The 23,716-nt window shown below is 38.0% G+C and overlaps 3 protein-coding genes and 1 pseudogene across 4 annotated transcripts in view; 2 read left to right on the top strand and 2 right to left on the bottom strand.

The window, feature by feature from the left end:
* The window catches only part of LOC126590628 (receptor-like protein 3), a 70,384-nt gene extending 61,854 nt beyond the window's left edge, over positions 1-8,530 (top strand). Inside the window, exons 2-3 of the mRNA XM_050256111.1 lie at positions 6,134-7,075; positions 7,148-8,530. Of these exons, the coding sequence (XP_050112068.1) occupies positions 6,308-7,075; positions 7,148-8,515 (2,136 nt within the window). The 5' untranslated portion in view covers positions 6,134-6,307 and the 3' untranslated portion in view covers positions 8,516-8,530. The remainder of the gene's footprint in view (positions 1-6,133; positions 7,076-7,147) is intronic.
* On the bottom strand, positions 1,772-5,057 carry LOC126590623 (uncharacterized; annotated as a pseudogene).
* LOC126590621 (uncharacterized) lies at positions 1,772-15,642 on the bottom strand. Of its 2 annotated transcripts, XR_007612106.1 has the most exons (4): positions 15,112-15,642; positions 14,204-15,008; positions 10,297-11,397; positions 1,772-1,968 (listed from the first exon to the last, which is right to left on the bottom strand). XR_007612106.1 is itself a non-coding variant. In XM_050256105.1 (3 exons), the coding sequence occupies exons 1-3, from the start codon at positions 15,432-15,434 to the stop codon at positions 10,378-10,380; spliced, it is 2,148 nt and encodes a 715-aa protein (XP_050112062.1). In that variant the 5' UTR covers positions 15,435-15,642; the 3' UTR covers positions 10,099-10,377. The 2 variants fall into 2 exon arrangements, 1 of the variants encoding a protein (XP_050112062.1); XM_050256105.1 differs by lacking the exon at positions 1,772-1,968 and having other exon boundaries at positions 10,099-11,397.
* Positions 15,643-20,812: 5,170 nt separating this feature from the next.
* On the top strand, positions 20,813-23,530 carry LOC126589862 (non-structural maintenance of chromosomes element 4 homolog A-like). The gene is made up of 7 exons (XM_050255299.1): positions 20,813-21,264; positions 21,362-21,442; positions 21,702-21,939; positions 22,053-22,143; positions 22,268-22,484; positions 22,598-22,689; positions 23,011-23,530. The coding sequence occupies exons 1-7, from the start codon at positions 21,063-21,065 to the stop codon at positions 23,257-23,259; spliced, it is 1,170 nt and encodes a 389-aa protein (XP_050111256.1). The 5' UTR covers positions 20,813-21,062; the 3' UTR covers positions 23,260-23,530.
* The last annotated feature ends 186 nt before the right edge of the window (positions 23,531-23,716 follow it).

Raw genomic sequence — 23,716 nt, 5'->3', positions numbered from 1 at the left:
ATCAGGACAGTGTCCAGCTGCTTAGCACCTACACGAGAATTTTTGGAATAGTGCTTATTAACCACATTGCTGCTGCATACAAGAAATCTAACAACTGAGTAAAACAGAAGGGGAATTAAAGTCGTAGGGATGGCTAAACATGCATCCAACTTTCCTAACTAAATTCATACGCAAATGCCTTGGAATTTCGTCAGGATAGAATACTGAAACTTTTGAGCAGAAGCACTTGTAAATTCACTTGCAGGTTGCGATTTATTTTCTCAAGAATTTAACCATTCTTGTTGGAAAATGATCCTCGCCGGATTCTTTTCCTAGGGATCATAGGAATCCCGTGATCCGGACCATCCATCGTACATCGTACCGATCAGAAATCATTTTAAATTTTAAAATTAAATATAAATAGTACTTAACGAAAACTGACAGCATTATGTACGATGGACGGTCTCGTTCCTTTTCCATTCTTGTTGACCGAGTTTCCTGTAATCTACCTTATAATTTTGCCTAGCTCCGTCATTGTAATCCTCCGGATATCATTATTTATTTATTTATTATTATTACTATTTTATTTAAGGAAAACTAATGAAAATGGCTTGAAAACTTTGAGTTTTAATGATAAGGACAAAATAAAGGGTAAAGTGAATAGTACCAGGATTGATTTTTTAGTGTAAAAATGTGGTTTTTCGTTAAAGTGAACAGTACCGGGTGCTTTTCGTTAAAGTTCCCTTTTATTTATTAATGCCATTGACTTCTCCTTTTCATGGGCAGTGATGAAATAATTGGAATCTTTTAAGGCCCAATTAGGTTTGGGCTTGGTTTAGGCTGAAAGTTTTTAAGTATTGGACCAAAAATAAAGTTGTAGAGAAAGCCTGAATTTTTTTATTTTTTATTTTTTTGTGAACAAACGATATTATCTACACTAAAAATAGAGGTGGGCTCAGCCTCATAATGGGTTAGTAGACTTCTCGCTTACAAGTGAAGAGGAATATCACTTGACCGTAACACTAAGCGGCAACAAACTTGAATTTTTAACATCTTTTTCATGTAGCGATTTTCTTGCCAAACTATCAACCATCATCCGAAGACATGTATGAACAACTCTTATTCTTGATAATATAACATATTAGACAAATTTATACAAAAGTAAAAGTAGTAGAAGTAGTGTTTCAAATTTGGGTATCGGGAGAAATATCGATATGTAAATTTGTGGGAATATCAATGCATATATCAATATCAGTTGCGTTCAATATCAATATCCGACCATTTGGCAAGGAAATTGTTAATGTTATATGATTTGTATTATCTTTCTATGTCTTTTTTCTTTTAAATAATAGCATTACTGGATTAAATTGTTATATGTTAAGAGAGAAGAAGATCGAACTTGCACGAGAGTGCATGAGTATTATTATTTTCCGTCATATTGCAGCATCATTTGCATTTGCATTTGTATTATCTTTCTCAATATATTTATTTTGTATTATCTTAATTTCTTCCTTTGCTTTCAGGTGTTTTGGACCCCGCTTATTTCTTATTGCAATTACACAAAAGTCCTCAATAACGGGTGTTAATGGGTGGTTAACGAGTTTTGCGGGTTCACCCAAAATGACCCGTTATGTAATGGGTGATTAACGGGTTGACCCGTTAACCACCTGACCTGTTTATCACCCATCCGAATACTAATTTTAATTGGTCGGGTTGAAAATGCCAGGTCTAGTTTTTAGGTGTTTTGGACCCAGCTTATTTCCTATTGCAACAAAAAAGCCCACTCTAAACAAACAAGAACAATATTGAAACTAGAACAAAAAAGGTCCTCACTAATGATGCTACTCATCAGGATCTGTATATGCAAAATCAGATACCCCAAAACATTCTACAAGTTCACAGCACATCTATCTCTGTCTCTCCCTATCCCTCTCTAGTAATTCTTTTGACCGCTCTTGGGTAAAAAGGTTAAAAAAGGACTGTAAAAACCTTTCATTAGCAACAAAACAAGACCAGAAATTAACCCAAACCATGCCAAAAATAATTTACAGCTACAACAATGGCCGCATTCACCTCCTTGTACGCTTTCTCCGCCTCCCTGCACTCCCCACCTGATCAGCCTCCCCATTCTCTCTCCCTCTCTTCCTACTCCCCGCTTCTGCCGCCACAGTCTCCGGCCTCTTCGGTGGCCTCCTGACCCCTCTCCTTTTCCTCCCATTGCTCTCCTGACACCTTCTTCCCCCTCCCCTCCCTCCCCCGCTTCCTGTTGAACTCCGCGTCACCCTCTCATTCCTCTCAACCTCCGGCTTCTTCCTACCCCTTGTCGTCGGCTTCTTCTTCTTCTTCTTCTTCTCGTCCCCGCTCTCATCGCTATCATCCTCAGAACCATCCGATGTCTCCTTCTTCACTTCAGTGCTCGGTGAGTTCTGCTTCATTCGCTTCAAGAACCTCGCTGCGCCTTGCTTCTTCCTCCTGTTTTCTTTCTTCTCCTTCTCCGCTTCCAACGCGTCTAAACCGTCATGCGAACGGAGTTCATTGACGCCATACTCGTGCGGCTTCGTCGGCTTCGCTGCACTCCTGCCCCTCGTGCTTGTCCCTCTCCGCCCGCCTCTTTCTTGTGTCCTCCTCCTCCTAATCCCCTTGTCCTCAACCTTCACAGATGCAGCACCATCCGTCTTCTTCTCATTCGCCACCTTTGCTTTCTCACCGCCTTCTGATAGTGCATTGACAGAACCACGCTTTCCACAAACAACAATGGAAGACTTGGTGGGTTTCTCGGAGACATCGGGCTCGATCTTGGGAGCTTTGGTTTTGATCTTGGGCACGTTAGATGTTACTGTTCTGGTCGCGGGTTGTGGGTTCGGGAGCTGGTCGTTCATTTCCTTTAGCACAATGGAGCGGAGCTCTCGAGCTGCGTTGTGCTCCGGAGAGTTATTGCGGAAGACGATGGCGTTGTTGAATAGGAGGAGGAGGTCGCGGAAGAACATGTGGATGCAATCCTCTGTGTAGATGCAATCCTTGACCTCCAGTCCAATTGATAGAGCGGTTTTCTCCCTGTAAATTAACATTGCTACGCTGTCCAAATTACAACTCCTGTTCCTTCAATTCAACAGTCTAAAAGGCTCTCTGCCCCCATCTTTGATGAACTGCACAAACCTTATCAAACTGAATCACGGTATCAACCTTTTCAAAGGAAGCATCTCCACACTTAACTTCTCCAATCTTACTGAGCAAACCAATACTTGATCTTGGTCATAACTCTACTTCACCGGTTTCTTGCCAACTAGTCTCTGCTCATGCAAGTCCCTAAAAGCAATTCAAGTGAGCAAAAACAATCTAGAGGGACAGATACAGCCCGAGATTCTTTCACTCGAATCCTTGTCCTTCCTCTCTCTCAGCTCCAGCCGATTGACAAATATCACAGGGGCAATGAAGATACTAATGGTGCTGCAAAAGTCTCAAGGTACTCCTCCTTTCGACAAGTTTTTATCTGGGAGAGAAAATTCCAAGTGATGAAGCAATGGCTAATTTCAATGCGTTCCAAAATCTTCAAATGCTGGATTTGAGTAGCTGTGAGCTCAACGGTGAAATACCTCAATGATTATCGAAGCTCAGGAAGCTAGGGGTCTTGATGTTGAGTTTTAACAGGATCACCCAGTCGATTCCTAGTTGGTTGGGGGCTCTTCCGAGGCTCCTTGTTTTAGCATCAGGAGGCAATCGAATTTCGGGTGAATTTCCAAAGGAACTCTGTACACTTCCCATGTTGTTATCCGAAGAAACTGCTCCTCAAGTAGACGGTGATGTTCTCGAACTGCCTATCTACATCTCGACCAACGCAACATTCTGCAGTACAAGTTGTCTTACTTTCCTCACGTTATCGACGTGAAGGACAACAACATTACTGGGAAATTTTCCAACAGTGGCCAGCTTCAGCTCCTACAAATGCTGCAGCTGTTTGGGTTGAAAGTCGGAAGTTGTTGAACGAATCCCAACACGAGCAGAAGCCGAAAATCAGAGAGCTCCAACTTTCGCAAGAGGAGGGCGGTTCAGGAAATGAGTTACAGTGGCACCTAATCCTGCAAATTGGCCATTGTTGGAAACATGAAAAAAACACGCAAAAGAAAACGGTTCAGGAATTTCATCAAACAGTTCATGTGCAATGTCTTATCAGAAAGTTTAAAATTGCAATTATCTTGTGAGCGTAAGATAGCACATAAAGGAAGAAACATGTAAATGCAGCTTCATCGTCTACAATTTGATGATGTTTCGAGGTTATGTCGAAAGAGGTTTTTTTTAGCAATGATTGGATTAGCTTCAAGAATTAAGTTGATTGGATTAGCTTCATCGTCTACAATTTGGCTCTGTTTTTGTTCACCTTTTTAGCGATGATTGGATTAGCTTCAAGGATTAAGTTGGGTCAGTTTGACTTGGATTAAGAAGTAGAAGAATTGTGAAACGTTTTATGCATTTGGAGATGGGGCTGCATAAGCATGCGCATTTCTTCTGTTTTATATAAACAAGCCCTTCATTCAAAGTGATTTTTTTTTTTTTAAATGGGAACTAGTTTTTGGGCTCATTCACATCGAACTTAACAATTCAAATCATATATTTTTTCAACTAAGATCATCCCTGAAAAATGCCAAAGCGAAAATGTCCTAAGAAATATTAAAATTTTATCATGACAATCAAATTGGCAAATGGTTTCAGATAATTGTTTTTGTTTTGTTTGTTTTTTTTTTTTTTTTTGCAACGATAATTTATAAATGAAGACTAAAAAAGACAGTTTGAATCGTTAAAAATCGATGTAGAGTAATACCCCCAACTAGTCTCCATTTAAAAAAAAAATAAGGCTTTTATTTTCTGTTTTAGCCACTTGGGTTTTAAATTGACTGTTTCTACTGTGATTCGTATCATATCATGGTGATTTGAATAAAGCATCTTACCCAAGAAAAAAAAAACAAAACAAAATGCTCCTTTAATTTCCTTTGATCATGACTTAAGTAAACCATTGAGTCCAATCTGCTAAGAAGAACAAAATCAACTTCGATAAGTTGGCACGTCAATGTCCAAAATTTCAAGCATTCTTTGTGATGATGATTATACTTGGCAATTTCGAAGTCAAGACACAGTAAAAAATATATATAGTAGTGAAATAGGTCACGCATGATAAATTTATCCTACTATATATTAAGTAATTATTGCACTTAATTGTATCATTCATTTTTATACAAGCGATATTTAAAGAAAAAATCTAAAACATAACCTTGCATGCTGTTAAATGATGGAGAATTCACTGATAAATAAACTAATTAATGATCATCTCACTTCTACTTATTCTTAACAATATAATTATTTATCTGTTAGTTGATAACAATCAATAGAATTTCCTTAAGTTGATTGCATGTAAAAAATTGTAAGTGATTAAAACTGTTTCTACTGTCTGTTCAAGGCACTTTTATCAAACAACCATTTTAAAGTGCTTTAAACTCTTCCAAAAGCACGAGTCCAAAGTCAATGTAAACCTTCTAATACGTTGCCAACCCATGATTAGACCCTCCATTAGTGACGTTCCATTTCAGTTATATATGGCGTGGTTACGAAACCGGACCGGAATGGGAAGGCACTTTTCTCAAAGCTTTTACCAAGCTTTTGAGGAATCAGAAAATAGGTGAGTCAAGGTTCACCTAAAATTAGTAATTAAATTTCTAAATTATTCATAATTGGATTACTTAGATGAAGATAATATTTGGACTCCGGGATGAAAGCTCCATCCGAACAAACTTTTCTACTTGAAATACCCACTCATTTTTTACTTATAAGCTCAAGTGATTAAAAACATTTACCATTGCACTTGAGTCCGAGATTCGATTATCCTCTTCTTCACTATTGCTTCTATCCAAAAAGGAAAGAAAAAAATTGTAATCTGAACGCATTTGGCCACTTTGAAGTCAGTGTAAGTGACTCTTTGAAGTCTTTTATTTGCTGTTTACTCCTGAAGCCTAAAGTCAAACCAAACCACTTCAAATCCATATACTAATACATAAGAGATCTTTACACGATTGAAGAATACGTTGCTGCCAAGTTGCCAACCCGTGATTAGACCCTCCATTAGTGACGTCCCGTGTTCTGCAGGTTTGTTTCTTTTCCATATAAGTGGAAAGCAAAGACTTCAAAACTCAAACATCGCTCACAAGAATTCAAACCATCACCTAATTACCTTCTTCCCTTTGTTAATTTCTACCTCCTTTGCTCCAAACAAAGGAGTGTATATATACCCCCGAAACGATGTGAGCAATATAATTCCAGTGCAGACATAGCGAAAAACATCATGCCGGAAGCTAGTCATGTAATACCTTATGGAGTCCTCTTCCTGTTTTTTTTGTTGTCTACTTTCATTTCTACAAACCATGCTTGCAAGGAGGCAGATCACAACTCTCTTTTGTCATCTTTTGATATATCTTCTTCTCGTTTAAATTGGTCTTCCAGTGATTGTTGTCACTGGGAAGGCATCGCTTGTGGTGCCGATGGTAGGGTAACACATGTTTCGTTGCCCTCTAAGTGGCTCCAAGGAAGCGTTTCTCGCTCCCTTGGAAGCCTCACGCACCTTTCGCACCTCAATCTCTCCCACAATCTGCTTTCCGGTCCTCTGGAAACTGGACTCTTCTTGTCCTCGAGTCGCCTTGAAATCCTTGATTTGAGCTATAACCTTCTCTCTGGAGAATTACCTTTGTTTCTATCATCTAGTTACATTCAAATAGTGGATTTGTCGAACAATCAATTCAATGCTACAATTCCTTCTTCATTCCTCCACCATGCCTGGAATTTGAGCAGTTTGAATGTCAGCAAAAATCATTTTACAGGCCAAATACCTTCCTCTATCTGTCTTCGTTCCTCTTCGATTAGAGTCCTGGATTTCTCCAACAATGATTTCAATGGTTCAATTCCTCTCGGACTAGGAAATTGTTCGAAATTGGAAACCTTTCGTGCGGGCTTCAATACTCTCTCTGGAACTCTTCCTAGTGATCTCTACAAAGCTCAGGCTCTTCATGAAATTTCGTTACCTTCCAATCAGCTTTTCGGTCACATTAGTGACAACATTGTCAACCTCACCAGCCTCACAATCCTAGAGATCTACTTCAATCATTTGAGTGGCGCACTTCCTCTCCACATCGGGAAGCTCTCCAAATTAAAACTCATGCTTCTTCATCTCAACAATCTGGAAGGTCCTCTGCCCCCATCTTTGATGAATTGCACAAACCTTATCGAACTCAATCTTGGATTCAACCGTTTGGATGGAAATATCTCGGAGCTAAGTTTTTCCAAACTTGATCAACTTATCAAACTTGATCTCGTGAGTAATCGCTTCTCCGGCGCAATGCCAAAAAGCCTTTACTCATGCAAGTATCTAAAAGCAGTTCGTCTGAGCGGTAATGATCTAGAGGGACAAATACAACCCGAGATTGTTTCGTTGAAATACCTATCCTTCCTCTCGCTTGCTAGGAACAGACTCACCAATGTCACCGGCGCTATACATATATTGATGCGTTTGGAAAGTCTCAGGGTGGTTGTGCTTTCAAATAGTTTTCTAGGTGAAGAACTGTCGGATGGTGATGCAATGATTGGTTCTGGGTTTCAAAATCTCCGCCTTTTTAGCTTAACGAACTGTCAACTTAGAGGTCATATTCCAGTGTGGATGTCAAAGCTCAAGAAACTCAAAGTCCTTGGTTTGTCTTCTAACAAACTCACAGGCTCAATACCTCCTTGGTTGGGAAGTCTTCCTAGTCTTTTCTTCATAAACTTGGCCAACAACTCGCTTTCAGGGGGACTTCCAAAGGAGCTTTTCTCACTACAAGCTCTTGTATCCGAGAAGCCTTCCGGTCAAACAGATAGTGGTGATGTTGAACTACCTGTCTACGTGCAGCGCACGAATGAAACTGTCGCAGATCTGCAGTACAACTATCTGTCCAACTTGCCGCCAACTATTTGCATTCAAAATAACAGTCTAAGTGGTAACATTCCCATTGAGATAGGCCGGTTGCAAAACCTTCAGGAGCTGGATCTCAGCATGAACAACATCGTTGGCAGCATTCCGGACCAGGTATCTAAGCTCACAAACTTGGAGAGATTAGACCTCTCAAGAAACCATCTGTCGGGTGGAATCCCAGCTTCACTGTCAAGCCTTAATTTCTTGGCTTCACTTAGTGTTGCATACAATAACCTCCAAGGACAAGTGCCGTTAGGCACACAGCTCCAAGGCTTTGATGCCACTGCCTATGAGGGCAACCCGGGACTTTGCGGTTCCCCGCTTCCAAACAAATGCCAACAGATGAATACAAGTGATAATGCAACTAAGAACAAGGAAGATGAACATGACAATGGGAACGAAATTCCATGGCTTCATATTTCAGTGGCTTTTGGTTTCATTGTAGGATTTTGGGGAGTTTGTGGCCCTCTAGTTTTCAGCACGCCATGGCGATATGCGTATTTCCAATTTCTCTCCAATGTTAAAGATCGTTTTGTGTGCTATCAAGTGTAATTTTTTCCGTGAGAAATAAAGGTCTTATTAATAATTTAAAAGGTGATAGACGCTAGTCGGGCGCTGAGCAAGGGCCTAACACGTAGGTGTCTAGGCATTATTTTTTAATTAAATTTATTATGTAACATATAAATAAATGTCTACTTTACGTAAAAATAAATATACTTGTATTGAGATATATAAATTGCAAAATAAAATGACATATAAATTATAAAGTATTAGAACATATTGAAAACATGTTAAACAATCATGTAATGAGTGTCACAACAAGTTTCGTAAAATTTATCAAAAAAAATAAAAGCAAAATGAAAGTGATCTATTTTCTGTGTAAATGAGAGTAGCGAGTTAGAGGGTGTCTGGACAAGTCTGGGCACCAGACACTATTAATTTTCAAATGTCTAAGATTAATCGGGGTAGTGTCCAGCCGCTTAGCACCTATGCGAGAATTTTTAGAATAGTGCTTATTGACCACATTGCTGCTGCATACAAGAAATCTGACAACTGAGTAAAAACAGAAGGGGAATTAAAGTCGTAGGGATGGCTAAACATGCATCCAACTTTCCTAACTAAATTCATACGCAAATGCCTTGGAATTTCGTAAGGATAGAATACTGAAACTTTTGAGCAGTTGGAAATTCACTTGCAGGCTGTGATTTAATTTCTCAAGAATTTAACCATTCTTGTTGACCAAGTTTTATAATTTTGCCTAGCTCCGTCACTGTAATCATCCGGATATCATTGCTTATTTATTTATTATTATTACTATTTTATTTATTAATGCCATTGACTTCTCTTTTTCATGGGCAGTGATGAAATAATTGCAATCTTTTAAGGCCCAATTACGTTTGGGTTTGGTTTAGGCTGAAAGTTATTAAGTATTGGACCAAAAATAAAGTTGTAGAACAAGCCTGATTTTTTATTTTATTTTATTTTTTATGAACAAACGATATTATCTATACTAAGAATAGAGATGAGCTCAGCCACACAATGGGTTAAGAGACCTCTTACTCACAAGTGAAAATGAATACCACTTGATTGTAATACTAAATGCCAACAAACCTGAATTTTTAACATCTTTTTCATGTAACAGTTTTCTTGCCAAACTATCAACCATCATCCAAAGACATGTATGAACAACTCTTATTCTTGATAACATAACATATCAGACAAATTTATACAAAAGTAAAAGTAGTAGAAGCAGTGTTTCAAATATGGGTTTCGGGAGAAATATCGATATGTAAATTTGTGGGAATTGATATGCATATATAAATATCAGTTGCGTTCAATATCAATATCCGACCATTTGGCAAGGAAATTGTTAATATTATATGATTTGTATTATCTTTCTATGTCTTTTTTCTTTTAAATAATAGCGTTACTGGATTAAATTGTTAAATGTTAAGAGAGAAGAAGATCGAGCTTGCACGAGAGTGCATGAGTATTATTATTTTCCGTCATATTGCAGCGTCATCTGCATTTGTATTATCTTTCTCAATATATTTATTTCGTATTATCTTAATTTCTTCCTTTGTTTTCAGGTGTTTTGGACCACTCTAAACAAACAAAAAAGCCCACTCTAAACAAACAAGAACAATATTGAAACTAGAACAAAAAAGGTCCTCACTGATGATGCTACTCATCAGGATCTGTATATGCAAAAAGAGATGCCCCAAAACATTCTACAACTTCACAGCACATCTATCTCTGTCTCTCCCTATCCCTCTCTAGTAATTCTTTTGACCGCTCTTCGGTAAAAAGGTAAAAAAAAAGACTGTAAAAACCTAGCATTAGCAACAAAACAAGACCAGAAATTAACCCAAACCATGCCAAAATTAATTTACAGCTTACAACAATGGCCGCATTCACCTCCTTGTACGCTTTCTCCGCCTCCCTGCACTCCCCACCTGATCAGCCTCCCCATTCTCTCTCCCTCTCTTCCTACTCCCTGCTTCTGCCGCCGCAGTCTCCGGCCTCTTCGGTGGCCTCCCGACCCCTCTCCTTCCCCTCCCATTGCTCTCCTGACACCTTCTTCCCCCTCCCCTCCCTCCCCCGCTTCCCGTTGAACTCCGCGTCACCCTCTCATTCCTCTCAACCTCCGGCTTCTTCCTACCCCTTGTCGTCGGCTTCTTCTTCTTCTTCTTCTTCTCGTCCTCGCTCTCATCGCTATCATCCTCAGAACCATCCGATGCCTCCTTCTTCACTTCAGTGCTCGGCGAGTTCTGCTTCATTCGCTTCAAGAACCTCGCTGCGCCTTGCTTCTTCCTCCTGTTTTCTTTCTTCTCCTTCTCCGCTTCCAACGCCTCTAAACCGTCATGCGAACTGAGTTCATTGACGCCATACTCGTGCGGCTTCGTCGGTTTCGCTGCACTCCTGCCCCTCGTGCTTGTCCCTCTCCGCCCGCCTCTTTCTTGTGTCCTCCTCCTCCTAATCCCCTTGTCCTCAACCTTCACAGATGCAGCACCATCCGTCTTCTTCTCATTCGCCACCTTTGCTTTCTCACCGCCTTCTGATAGTGCATTGACAGAACCACGCTTTCCACAAACAACAATGGAAGACTTGGTGGGTTTGTCGAAGACATCGGGCTCGATCTTGGGAGCTTTGGTTTCGATCTTGGGCACGTTGGATGTTACTGTTCCGGTCGCGGGTTGTGGGTTCGGGAGCTGGTCGTTCATTTCCTTTAGCACAATGGAGCGGAGCTCCTGAGCTGCGTTGTGCTCCGGAGAGTTCTTGCGGAAGAAGACGACGGCGTTGTTGAAGAGGAGGAGGAGGTCGCGGAAGAACATGAGGATGCAATCCTCTGTGTAGAGGCCTTTGTTAAGCTTGGATTGAATCACATGCAGGTCCATGTGTTGCCGAATCAAACTTTTGTACCTTTCTGATTCCTGCACAAATATTTTAGGGTTTCTTTAATTAGAAGTTGTACTCATAACATTTTTATTAGAGCAAACTAGACACCAAATAAAATAAAATAAAGTAATTTTGCTCTCACCAAATCACTTTTTCATTAATAGTTTTAAATTTCGAAATTTCCATAATAAATTAATTAAATCACACTCGTTTAACGGTAATTAAATATCAATTTTGAAAACAAAAATAGGAAAAAGTTTGTTTGCCCGCTACTTCTTTTTCCTAACTTTTTCTCTTAATTTTCCAGTAAAAACTACTCCACACGCGTAACGTAATTGAAATATAAATTTCCAATTGATACTTGGTAGTCAAATAAAAACCAGAAATTTGAGTTTTAAAATATTTTATTCTAAACTAGCTTAACTCATGGAAAAGAGAACTAAATATTTACTAAAGAAAATCGAGCATATAATTCTAACCAACTGGTCTGAACTACATCTTTATATCTCTATATAAAGAATATGTGAAAAGTAAAAATAAATATTATTCTTTCAATTTTCGATCGTCAAATCGAATAAACTGAAGAAAAAAAATCAATAACAAAAAATTAGCAAGAATATATTAGAAATACAAATGGATGTGTGCTAGAGATACAAATGGTCGTGTAAGTATCCTTTGGCTATACGGAAGGGTACCCTGAGTAGTTTTCTAGGTTTTTTTATTTATTTATTGGTTAAAAAAGTGAAGGCACGAGACCCGCTAGTGCCCATCACCCGCATTTTTGTGCTTCAGGTAGTTGTACGTTACACGTGTAACATTTCACACGTCGGGCCTACGTCCACTTCGGCGGAGTTTTTTATGTTTTATTTTTGTTTTTATAATAAGTACGGATCAGTTGGGATTGGAAGGAAAAGTTCCTGTGTGTAAGCGCTAATGCACGGGACTAAGGTACACAGGATAAACCCCATCGTTCATAAATTAAACTATCATCGTGTTTTATTAGCATGAGACGCAATAATATCCAACGTCATAATTTTTCCTTTCTAAAATAATTTAAAGTTTGCATATGATATTTTATTGTAATGACGGAAATAATCATACTTGTGCATTCTAGCAGGAATTTGATCTTATCGATCCTCTTTCTTTTAATAATTTAACTCATTAACATTATCTTTATGTTATGTCCTTGTATTATTAGTATATAATAAAACAGTGAACCTATGTCATACAAGTTGCTTTAGCTCTAAGACTTGTTATTACCTCTAAACCTAATGAAAATATAAAATACCTAAGAAAAAAACAATAAAATGAAAAATAACTTTGGAAATTGGAAAGAAAATTAAAGCTAATAAACAAGGTCAAAGAAACTAACACGTCCTCATTGGTACTTTCGTAACGCTTCCTTTGAGTCGGACCATTTGATGGGTTTAATAATCTCTAAATCTAGGTTGGGTCAATTGATCGGCTTATATCACCATTTTTATACATGCAATATAAATTTTACGTAAATTTAATTGTTTAAAAATTTACTAGCATTTTGCCACACGCATTTGTTAGTTCTTTTTTATTGTTTTACTTTTCTATTTGTTGTTTTAGTTTTACTTATTTTGATATTGTTGTTTTTTATTAGAATATATTTTGAAAAATAATGAACTTACTAGCCACCCTACATAGGAGAAGGACAATTTGCGTATCATGAAAACTTCACTTTTTTTGCCTTTTCTTTTTATATATAGATAGACAATAGCCTCTTGTCACATGCTTATATATTTATAAATAACCCTTTTTTACTAAAAAAAATTTTAAAAAATTATTTTTTTTATTTGTATATTTTTTATTAAAAAACTATTTAAAAATAAATTGGAAGTCAACCAAAAACTACCAACTATAGGTTTTTTGTTTTTATTATTTTTTTCTAAGGTTTTAAATTTTAAAATTATTAAAAATAAAAATGTGTTGAGTTACTTCAACTTTTTTAATTCAATCGTAATTTTTTACATTGTTGGGAAACAATTTATGATATTTTAAATGTTTCACCACTTTTAGCTGCTCTCTTTATATATAGATTGAATTTCTACATAGAAAACTTACCGTTAATTTACCAAACTACTTAGAATACGTATCATTAATAAACTAGAGTAGTTTAGACCATACATTTAACCAAAAACAATAATCCTCTAAATCCTAATTTTAAACTACTTACTGGACCCCACCGCCCAAGCATATGGTTGTAACTTGTAACCCTTCATCAAAACCTTGACTCAGTTTTCGTCCTCTCCGTAACGCTCATGCGCTGCACGCTAGCTACCATCCTCATCATTCTCAATGTACCGTTTCAAACTGCCTCGATCTTATTTCCCTCCGGATTCTTTCTTATTAATCTACCAAGTTCGGAAATCTAAACTATTAAAATTTGATTCAACAGTTACAAACAGATGTCCACTTTAAAGCTATAATAACTTTAATTATTGGATTAAATTTTAATGATCTGAATTCTCAAATTTCGTAGATTGAGGAAGGAATCCAGAGAGGATCTCTTTCCCCAAAATACCCCCATTTTACTCCCTCATATGACCATAACACCTTGACATCGTGACGTGTAATGTTCTAACTGGTCCACACCCAAACATCTAAATCTAATCTCGGACCATGAATTAGTACCTCCATTTTCCATCAGTTCAGAAGAACTCTTTTTCCCCATCATATTTTTCAAATCTTAATTATTTTTCCAGATTTTTAAATGTTTTTTTGGGTAATTTATTTAATTTAGATTTTTCCACATTAAGATACAAAATTAAAATTATATACGTTAAAATTTGTTTTAGGAATATTTGTCAATACCTGACTCCGAAGCCGCCGCTCGAATACGGAGCCGAGCCGATGAGAGCGGATGATCTTGAGGACCTTCATCAACGGCTCAGATTTAACCAGCTTGAGCTGCTTAACCCCTTTGCTGGTGGCGGGAGATACTTCGTCACCCTCGGCCTCTTCGCCGCTGCTGCTCCTACTCCTACTCCTGCTCCCTCCTCCTCCCTCCCCTCCTCTGCCACGACGTCGTTTCCTCTTCGACAAGCTCGCCGAGCTCTGCACGTCGCTGTTCTGCTGCCTCGACGCCGCCGCGCCACCACCTCCTCTTTTTCCCTCCCGCTTCGACTCGCCACCCGATTCCCACAACTCGCTCGACTCGCCGAGCCGACTCGCCTTCGCCGTATCATCGACGCCTTTTTTGTTGTTGTTTTGATTGTCTTCGTCGTCATCGTCTGCTACTTTACCGTTAACAGAGCAATCGCGATCCGGTTCGGACCGGATTTTGACCCGAATCGGATCTGGTTCGTTTCCGTCCGTTCTGGGCTCCTCCTCCTGCTCCCCCTCCGCCAATTTCTCCGCCGCGCCGTTTCCTTTCGCATCGCCTCTTTGGCTCGTCGAATTGGACTCGTTGAAGGATCGGTTCTCGCGCTCGTCGGAATTGAAGTCCGAGCCGAAGTCTTCGCCGGAGTACATTTTTTCGGCGAGGTTCTCCGGCGAACCATCCCGCTGATCCTCTCCGCGGCGTTTGAGATCTTTGCTCGGACGGTTGGCCCCGGCATCCTCCTTCAAGCTCCGCTCCCTCTCCTCCACCAACCTCTTCACCTTCAACTCCAACGACCTGTAAAAAACCACGCACAGAGAAGACACACACTCTCAGATCTCAAACCATTAAAACGACAACACCTCACACTCAGATCTCTCGCAAGGGACGCGAAATTTACACGATCGAAACGTCGCGACGGCGGACCTCGCGTCGTAGCTCCTCAACTCGCAGCCTCCGCAGCTCGTCAACCATCGCGCCCAGGCTCCCCGACGAACTGTCGTCGTCGTCGTCTTCCGATACGAACCGTCGCTTGATGTCCGCGAACTTGTCCCTACAGTTGTCAGCACTGAGACGCGTCGTCGCGGTGGGGGAGCAGCGGCTCCCGACCTCCAAGGCGACAGAGTCCCAACTCTGGGCGCCGTGGCGGTTCACGGCGCAAACTAGCAAGAGCTCCTCTAACGTCCCCCATGGTTGCGCGCTCGTTCCGCGTTCCCTAGCCATGTTCCTCTCATATCACCATTTTTTTTTTTTTTTAAATTAGGGTTTTTGGTTTTATACCAATTGGAAAAACAAAATCTCGGAGAAAAAATTTTGACAGTGGATGATGGATGATGATGATGATGATGATGATGATGAATGTATGGATTTATTACGTTTGTTCGTTCGCTTTTATATTTTCAACGAAGTGAACCTTTGTTTTTTTTTTTTTTTTCGTGGGGGTGGGAGGCTTTGTAAAGTTCGCGTAGCCTCCCTCTCTCTCGCTCCACCACCTTGGGCCTAGACTTATACGAATACTTTGGGTTTTGCTTGTTTACATTTCAAATTCCGAAATTACCCTTTGGACATTCTTTCCTTCAAGTCATGGCTATGGTGCTAGTGAAATTTATGTCCTACGATACGATCATGTGAATCGATAATCTCAACTGCGATTGTTGAGGTCAAGGTTAAATTGATGTTGGACAAAGAAAAGGTAAGATGGTCGGTTATGATCTGGTGTACGGTTTAGGTACCGGCTTAGAGAATTAAGAAGGGTTTGGCAGAAATGTTGGAAAGTCAGATCATTTATAACTTCACTGAACTTGCATAGCGCGCCAATAATCGGAAGAGCTAATACGTCATGGTATGTAAACGGCTATTAAGAACAAGATTTGTCAAAGATGAATGTAGATAACAACGTATCCTAGAGATTTTGGAACTGTGATGGAAAACGACAAATCGCAATGATTTTGGAATGATGATCATAAACGACAAATCTTGAAGATTATGGTATAACGATGAGAATATGAATGAAACCTTGAGATTTTGGAAGTTAGCGGATGCCAAATATAGCCTAGAACAAGATTCTAGCTAGGTTTACGAAGTAACTTCTATATAAATGAAGTTTTAGTTAGCAATAATTGATATTTAAACTTCATTAGAAGTTATCTCAAGTTAGGGATTTGATTTTCTGTTAACTACAATGTTGATATCGTGTTGTGTTATTTTTTGCTGTAAGGATCTCTACCTAAAGTCTTCAATTAAGAGCGCATTTACGCAAGGGTAATGGGAATAAAAAAAAAGAATTGAATTCCGATTACGGATTACTCCGGTGTTTACTAAATACTGGGGAATCAATAGTGTGGTGGACCCCAACCGAAACAAGGAATGCAATTCCTAAAATTGGAGGATTGGGATTCCCTACATAAATGAGGTATTTTGAATTCCAGGAGGGTGAGGGAATCAAGAATGCATTTTTTTCTTCCTATTATGCCCTCAGTCACATTATGCACAACTCCATGCATATGCTAAAGAGAAAAAACTACAATTTGAGCTATAAAATTTAAATATTAAATTAAATACTTAAATATATAAAAATAAATAAACAAAAGCACTTTAGTGTGTCTATGGAATAAAAAAAGCAATTTAATTTTTGTTCTTACTATTATATATTATATCAAATTTTATTAAAAAAAGTATATAAAATATTTGATTTGGGACAAGGGCATTTTAGTAATCATACTGGTTTATATTCCGATTATGCTGAATTAGTAAACAGCTTTATGGAATCAGTGTCATTTCTATTCCGATTCCAGAACTCTAAGTAAACAGCTTCAACATGAGTCTGATTTTGACTTGTCCTCATTCCAACTCCTCTTCAATTCAATTTCTCCTATTTTCATTACGGTTATGTAAACGCGCCATAAGGTTTTTACGTGATAGGTGTTGTTGATGCACCATTCCTATATGAAACTGATTGCCTTTTGATAAAATTAAAAATAAAAGTAAGCATGAGCCAATGTTTATAATTTAATTGCTTAAAAATAATACCAGTAATACACATAAATTTCTATTTTAGTATTACAAACTAGGGGCAGGCAAATGGGACATGGACCCACGGGAAAGGATGGGTCCATGCAATTTGGCCGGGTCCATAATTTCTGAACTCAAAATGGGGCGGGCGGGTCTAAAAATTTGAGGAAACCGGGGGCCCACATATACCACGGTCAGTCTCTCTCAATTCTTCTCGACTCTCAAACCCAAATTCGTTTGGGGCAGTCATTAGAATCGCAACCTTTCCTTGAATGTTAAAAAAATAATAGTACTATCGTAATCCAATTAAAAATTAAGGGTAATTTAGTAATCAAAATTTAGTAAACTAGTAGTAATTTAGGACAATATTAAGGGTATTATAGTAATTAACCTATAATCTTATCCACTCACACGCTTTTCATTTTACTTTGCATTACCTTATGTATGGTTAACAAATGTCAAAATTTTCTAGTGATTCATTGTATACAGTTATTTGAAATTTATTACACATTACTGAATTGATCCGTTTCATGTCCACAATAGTATAACTACATTAATTGGATGCTACTACAATATCATAATTATATTACTTCCTTAATAAGTACATTTTTAAGTAAATTTTATAATACTTGGTAATTCTTGGTGATTTATATTGCTAGGATTCCTTGACCTTGAGACATTGTTAGTATTTTTTTTCTTAGGCTCTTAACCATGTTTAAAAAAAAATGACAAATTTACACTGTACAAATTATAAAACACTCATTTTCAACTAAAATCTTATGAAATTACTAGTTTAACCCTTTAATTAGAACTGCACATAAATAAGAAATATAGGCAGAAATGTAATTCTACACAACCAAAATTTGGCTTTTTTAAGCCCCATCTACATGTAATTCTAACAAAAACTAAATAAAATAAAATAAAAAATAAAGCTCTCTCCCCACTCTCACATTCTCTATCACTCTCTTCCTCTCTCCTTCTACTTCAAAAATAAAAAAAATAAAAAATTCACACACTTTGTGTGTGCCTATAGGCTAGTATCTAATGAAGTTTGGTTATTTTAGATGCAATAAGACTAAGAGAAGGAAATGGCATTTAAACAAAAAAGTAAAATATTGGTTACATGCGGGTTAAAATGTATTTTTATGTTAGTATATCTCGAAACTAATTGTTTTGGACTTTTCGAGTTACTCGAGTTAATATAACTTTATATAGGTGGTCGGCTTTAGCACTCGACAACATCTTCCTGTAAAGCCCTTGGGGTTTCCTTATTTACATTTCAAATTATGAAATTACCCTTTGGAATTCTTTATTTCGAGTCATGGTTATGGTGCTAGTGAAATTTATATCCAAATATACGATCATGTGAATCGATAATCTCTACTGCGATTGTTGAGGTCAAGGTTAAATTGATGTTGGACAAAGAAAAGGTACGATGGTCGGTTATGATCTGTTGTACGGCTAAGGTACCGACTAAGAGAATTAAGAAGGGTTTGGCAGAATGTTGGAAAATCATATCATTTATAACTCCTCTGAACTTGCATAGCACCAATAATCGGGAGAGCTAATACGTCATGATATGTAAACGGCTATTAAGAACAAGATTTGGCAAAGATGAATATAGATAACGACATATCCTAGAGATTTTGGAACAGTGATCGAAAACGACAAATCGCAATGATTTTGGAATGATGATCATAAACGACAAATCTTGAAGATTATGGTATAACAATGAGAACATGAATGAACCTCGAGATTTTGGAAGTTAGCGGATGCCAAATATAGCCTAGAACAAGATTCTAACTAGGTTTATGAAGAACTCCTATATAAATGAAGTTTTAGTTAGCAATAATTAATATTTAAACTTCATTAGAAGTTATCTCAAGTTAGGGATTTGATTTTCTGTTAACTACAGTGTTGATATTGTGTTGTGTTATTTTTTGTTGTCTAAAGTTTTCAATTAAGTTTTTTACGTGATAGGTGTCGTTGATGCACCATTCTTGTATTTATACTTCTATATTGTCTGATGTCGCTTTGAGGTTGAATTATGAAAAATGATTGCTTTTAATAAAATTAAAAATTAAAAGTAAGCAAGAACCAATGTTTATAATTTAATTGCTTAAAAATAATACCAGTAATACACGTAAGTTTCTATTTTAGTATTACAAACTATGGTCTTGCAGATGGGACTTGAACCCACGGTCGTGGTGGGTCCATGCAATTCGGGCCGGGTCCAGAATTTCTAAACTCAAAATGGGACGGGCGGGTCCATGCAATTAGCAGGGCTAGGCTGGTCTAAATTCGTTTGGGGCAGTCATAAAAAACACAACCTTTCCTTGAATGTTAAAAAAAATAATGGTACTATAGTAATCCAATTACAAATTAAGGGTAATTTAGTAATCAAAATTTAGTAAACTAGTATTAATTTAGGACAATATTAAGGGTATTATAGTAATTAACCTGTAATCTTATCCACTCACACGCTTTTTATTTTACTTTGCATTACCTTATGCATGGTTGATCGGTGCCAAACTTTTCCTTATGCATGGTTAACAAATGTCAAAATTTTCTAGTAATTCGTTGTATACAGTTATTTAAAATTTATTACACATTACTGAATTGATCCGTTTCATATCCACAATAGTCCAACTACATTAATTGGATGCTACTACAATATCATAATTATAATACTTCCTTAACAAGTACTTTTTTTAAAGTAAAATTTTATACTTGGTAATTCTTGGTGATTTATATTGATGTGATTTCTCGAGACATTATTAGGTTTTTTTTTTCCTAGGCTCTTAACCATGTTGTTTTTTTTTTTTATGACAAATTGATATGGTACAAATTATACGTTTGTCTTAGTGCCATACCGGATACATTTATGTCTCATCGTCTCATCTTAGGCCTCTACCTTCGATCGCAGTTGCCATGTGGCTTGATTGACGTCTGAGTAGACCTGCTCCTAAAACTTTGTGCCATAAAGTTGTCAGACTGCTCACGTGCCTTTGGTAGTCGGCTTTAGCGCTCGGGAACCCCTTGGGTCTTGGGCTTCTTAGCCCCTTTGGTCTTTGATCTCACTTTGAGCATTTTCGTTGCCTCTTCCCATCATGCACTATTTTGTGGGCCTAAAAGTACCCAACATTAACAAATCAATAATCTTATATACACAATCACTTTTCAATTTTACCATCAATTACTATATGCATGGTTAAAATATGTCAAAGTATTGTAGTGATTTATCTTATATATGTCAAAGTTTGTTTTAGAGATTTGTTGCCTATAATTATTTGAAAATTATTATATAACAATGAATCGAGTCATTTCAAATTCAAATTGTATTTTGCGCATAATATCAAGTAGGAGCAATTTTTCGATAACTCAGAACATGATTCACTTCACGCGTATCCTAATACTCATATTATACTGGACTGTGTTCCCAAAAAATCTCTCATCAAAGTAGTGACAGAACGTAATTGTGGAAGTATATAAACCATTTTTATATCTTTTTTCTCTGTCTTGGACATGTTACTGTTGGGCTTTGGCATAATCTTGAACCGAAGCATATAAATTCCAAACTCAAAAACGAAATCGAAATCGGCATTTGAGAATTGAGAGTAGAGCGGGAAAGGCACCGCCTTTTTAAAAACTGTTCCCGAAAATTGCCGTTTTCAAAAACGACTACAACATCAATTCAATTCACTGTTCGCACTTTCCTTCCCCAATTTTTTCAAAAATTTCCAAAACCCCTCTTTCTCTCTCTCTCTCATCCGACCTTCCAAATTTAGGGTTTTTCTCAGAGCGTTGAAATCCGTTCGATTCTCCGAGGATTCCGGCGCGATGCCGAAGTCAGCGAAGCGCGAAAGGATCGCGAGTCAAACCCGAGGCGTTGACGATGCCGCGCAGCTCAGAGCCGTGAAGCGCGAGAAGGTCAACGCCGGCGATCGAGTGGATGACGAGTCGTCTCGCCCGAGTGAGCAGGACGCCGTTCGGCGGCGGGCGCTCCGGTCCGACTACCTCGCCGTCAAGAACCTCATCAGTGGTATACAATTTGTGCTTATCGCAAATACAAATTATTCTGAAGGTAATTAATTTTGAAATTTTAAATGTTAATACTTTTGAAATTTATTTATTTGCAGAGAAAAGAGATGATTTGATGTGCCCAGATTCGGAGAAGTTCGGACTTCTCATCAATGAAGTCGAGAAATTGCATGAGCAAGGTATTTTATTTTATGTTTAATTTTCTGAGAATTCCAAATTCCAAATTTTGAATTTTGAATATCTTTAAAATATATGTTCCTTATAAGAAAAAATGATTACTTTATATTATTATTTTTATTTTCCATTTTTTTGTATTGCTGATTACTGAGAAGATTGACTATATTGTGAAGAAAAAAAAATTGAATTTTCTTTATTTTTTGAGCTATAATTTTGGTTTCTGATGATAAAATTTGAATTGCCCATTTGGGGATTTTTCAGTTCAGAAGCCAAGGGAACAAGTAGCAGATGCAGAGGCACTGCTGGACATAACTAACACATTGTGGACCTCTGTTAAGTCACATTCCAGTGCCGGGATTAGCCCGTCCGACTTTGTTACTGCTTTGCTTAATAATTTTAGCCAACCGAGAGGAGGGGATGACCATGTCTCAGTTAATTGGAAGGAAATTGGGTTGGCTGTTTTGCCCATTTTCAAGAATGCTCATGGGTGTTGCACTATGTGAGTCACTTGTTTCCAATGATTGCCCAGTTGTCTAAGAATTTTTGTGCGTTGTCGCATTGTTTATATAAGAAATTCTAGTTCACTCGTGGTTATGTTATTTTTTTTCTTAGGCTTGGACCCATGAGTACTGAGTTGAAGCAAAGGAAGGCTGTGGTTCGCAGTAAACGTGTAAAGCCTACCACAACTGATCGGCCTGATGAGGTAAAGCTAAAATGGTTTTACAGCTGATATAGTTTTGATTTTCATTTGTTTTAGGAACATCTCCTTCAGGTTGTATCGATGTTTCTGATGTTATTACTCCTTTGTGGTTTATGCCATGGAACAGATAGATGATACTCAGACAGAAGAGAAAACTGATACTGACAAGAACATGTCAACGATATTTGACATTCTAAGAAGGAAAAAGCGAGTTCGACTGGAAACTTTGATATTAAACAGAAACTCTTTTGCGCAGACGGTGGAGAACTTATTTGCTCTGTCGTTCTTAGTCAAAGATGGTCGGGCTGAATTATCTGTGGATGCAAATGGTTTTCATATTGTTTGTAAGTAGAATATAACAAAGCAAAGATGGCTGGACTGAAATAACCATTCTCTAGTTTACATTTGTGTTTTAATATCTATGCTTTTGGCTTATTCATTCTTTCTCTTTTTTCAGCGCCTAGGAATGCTCCTTCTGCTGAGGATGTGGCATCACGGAAGGTGACTTACCACCATTTTGTGTTCCGATTTGATTTCAAGGACTGGAAGGTATGTCATAGTGATCATTTCTTCAGTGTTATTGTTTTCTTTAATGTCTTGCAGCATGGGTTTCATCACAGAAGCATGTCCTAGGTGTTTTATAGAATGCTAAAATGCCAATTTTGAAGATTCATTTGGTATTTTGTTAAACAGACTTTTTTAAAAACTACAGCCATAAGAAAAGATCTATAGGAAGTTGACATCATCTTGTCATATTATAACTATCAGTGGCCTTCTCTTGGGTCTTGTATTATGTGTACGACTCTCTTATTTGCATCCTTGTCATGCTCGATCTTCTGTCCTTAAAAGACATACTTTCTTGCTTTGCAGGTAATGATGGATAGTTTGCCTGTTGGTGAGGAGCTGATGCCTCATAGATCACCCCCAAACACTACACCTGCCTCTCAAGAGGAACAAGCAGCATACGATTCCCAAACAGCCTTACCCACAACCCCGATTCGAAAACTCTCCAGAAACCGTGGTCGGGTTGTGCAGGAAGAATCTATTGTAGAAGAATCCCCTGAAAATGATGATGCTACTGGATCTAACGTCTTTCGCAGGTCTAAGCGCAAGCTTTAATTCAGATATAGATTTTGCCCGATCACTGCCAGGTTTATGCAGGATTATATTGTTCAGTTACATGCTGAATATCTGTTTGTGTCCAATATTGTATATTTTGGATAGGAAGATTAGAATTCGAGTTAGATATCTGTTCTGCAGTTGCACTAAATTAAGTTAGGTTTTGACACTGCTGTGTGATCAATTATCAGTGTTGACATTCCGCTACATTCGGATTGTAGGAATGTATGGCTTCTTGTATAATATGTTCCGACATTTCGACAAAAGAAAAGAGTGATGGAATCAATTGTTCATGCGCGCTCGGTGATCTTGGTTGTTCTTGCGTTGCAAGTCTTACAAGTATGAATAACCAAGTGGGGTCATCTTGGTTGTTCCTGCGTTGTGAGTCTTACAAGCATGAATAACCAAGATTGTGCCACGTGCGTGTTTACCCACGTGTATTTGTGCGTATCCCTAG

Source organism: Malus sylvestris, chromosome 11, assembly GCF_916048215.2.
Source record: "Malus sylvestris chromosome 11, drMalSylv7.2, whole genome shotgun sequence".
NCBI classification, from domain to species: Eukaryota; Viridiplantae; Streptophyta; class Magnoliopsida; order Rosales; family Rosaceae; genus Malus; species Malus sylvestris.
The sequence above is the reverse complement of the archived record's forward strand: the minus strand, read 5'-3'. Positions and strand labels throughout refer to the sequence as shown.

Coding starts and splice junctions, on each gene's coding strand:
- LOC126590621 (XM_050256105.1), bottom strand. CDS start 15,434: ATGGCTAGGGAACGCGGAACGAGCGCGCAACCATGGGGGACGTTAGAG. Junction 15,009..15,111: donor CGTCGCGACGTTTCGATCGT/GTAAATTTCGCG, acceptor GGTTTTTTACAG/GTCGTTGGAGTTGAAGGTGA. Junction 11,398..14,203: donor AGCGGCGGCTTCGGAGTCAG/GTATTGACAAAT, acceptor ATATTTGTGCAG/GAATCAGAAAGGTACAAAAG.
- LOC126589862 (XM_050255299.1), top strand. CDS start 21,063: ATGCCGAAGTCAGCGAAGCGCGAAAGGATCGCGAGTCAAACCCGAGGC. Junction 21,265..21,361: donor CGTCAAGAACCTCATCAGTG/GTATACAATTTG, acceptor ATTTATTTGCAG/AGAAAAGAGATGATTTGATG. Junction 22,485..22,597: donor AAATGGTTTTCATATTGTTT/GTAAGTAGAATA, acceptor CTCTTTTTTCAG/CGCCTAGGAATGCTCCTTCT.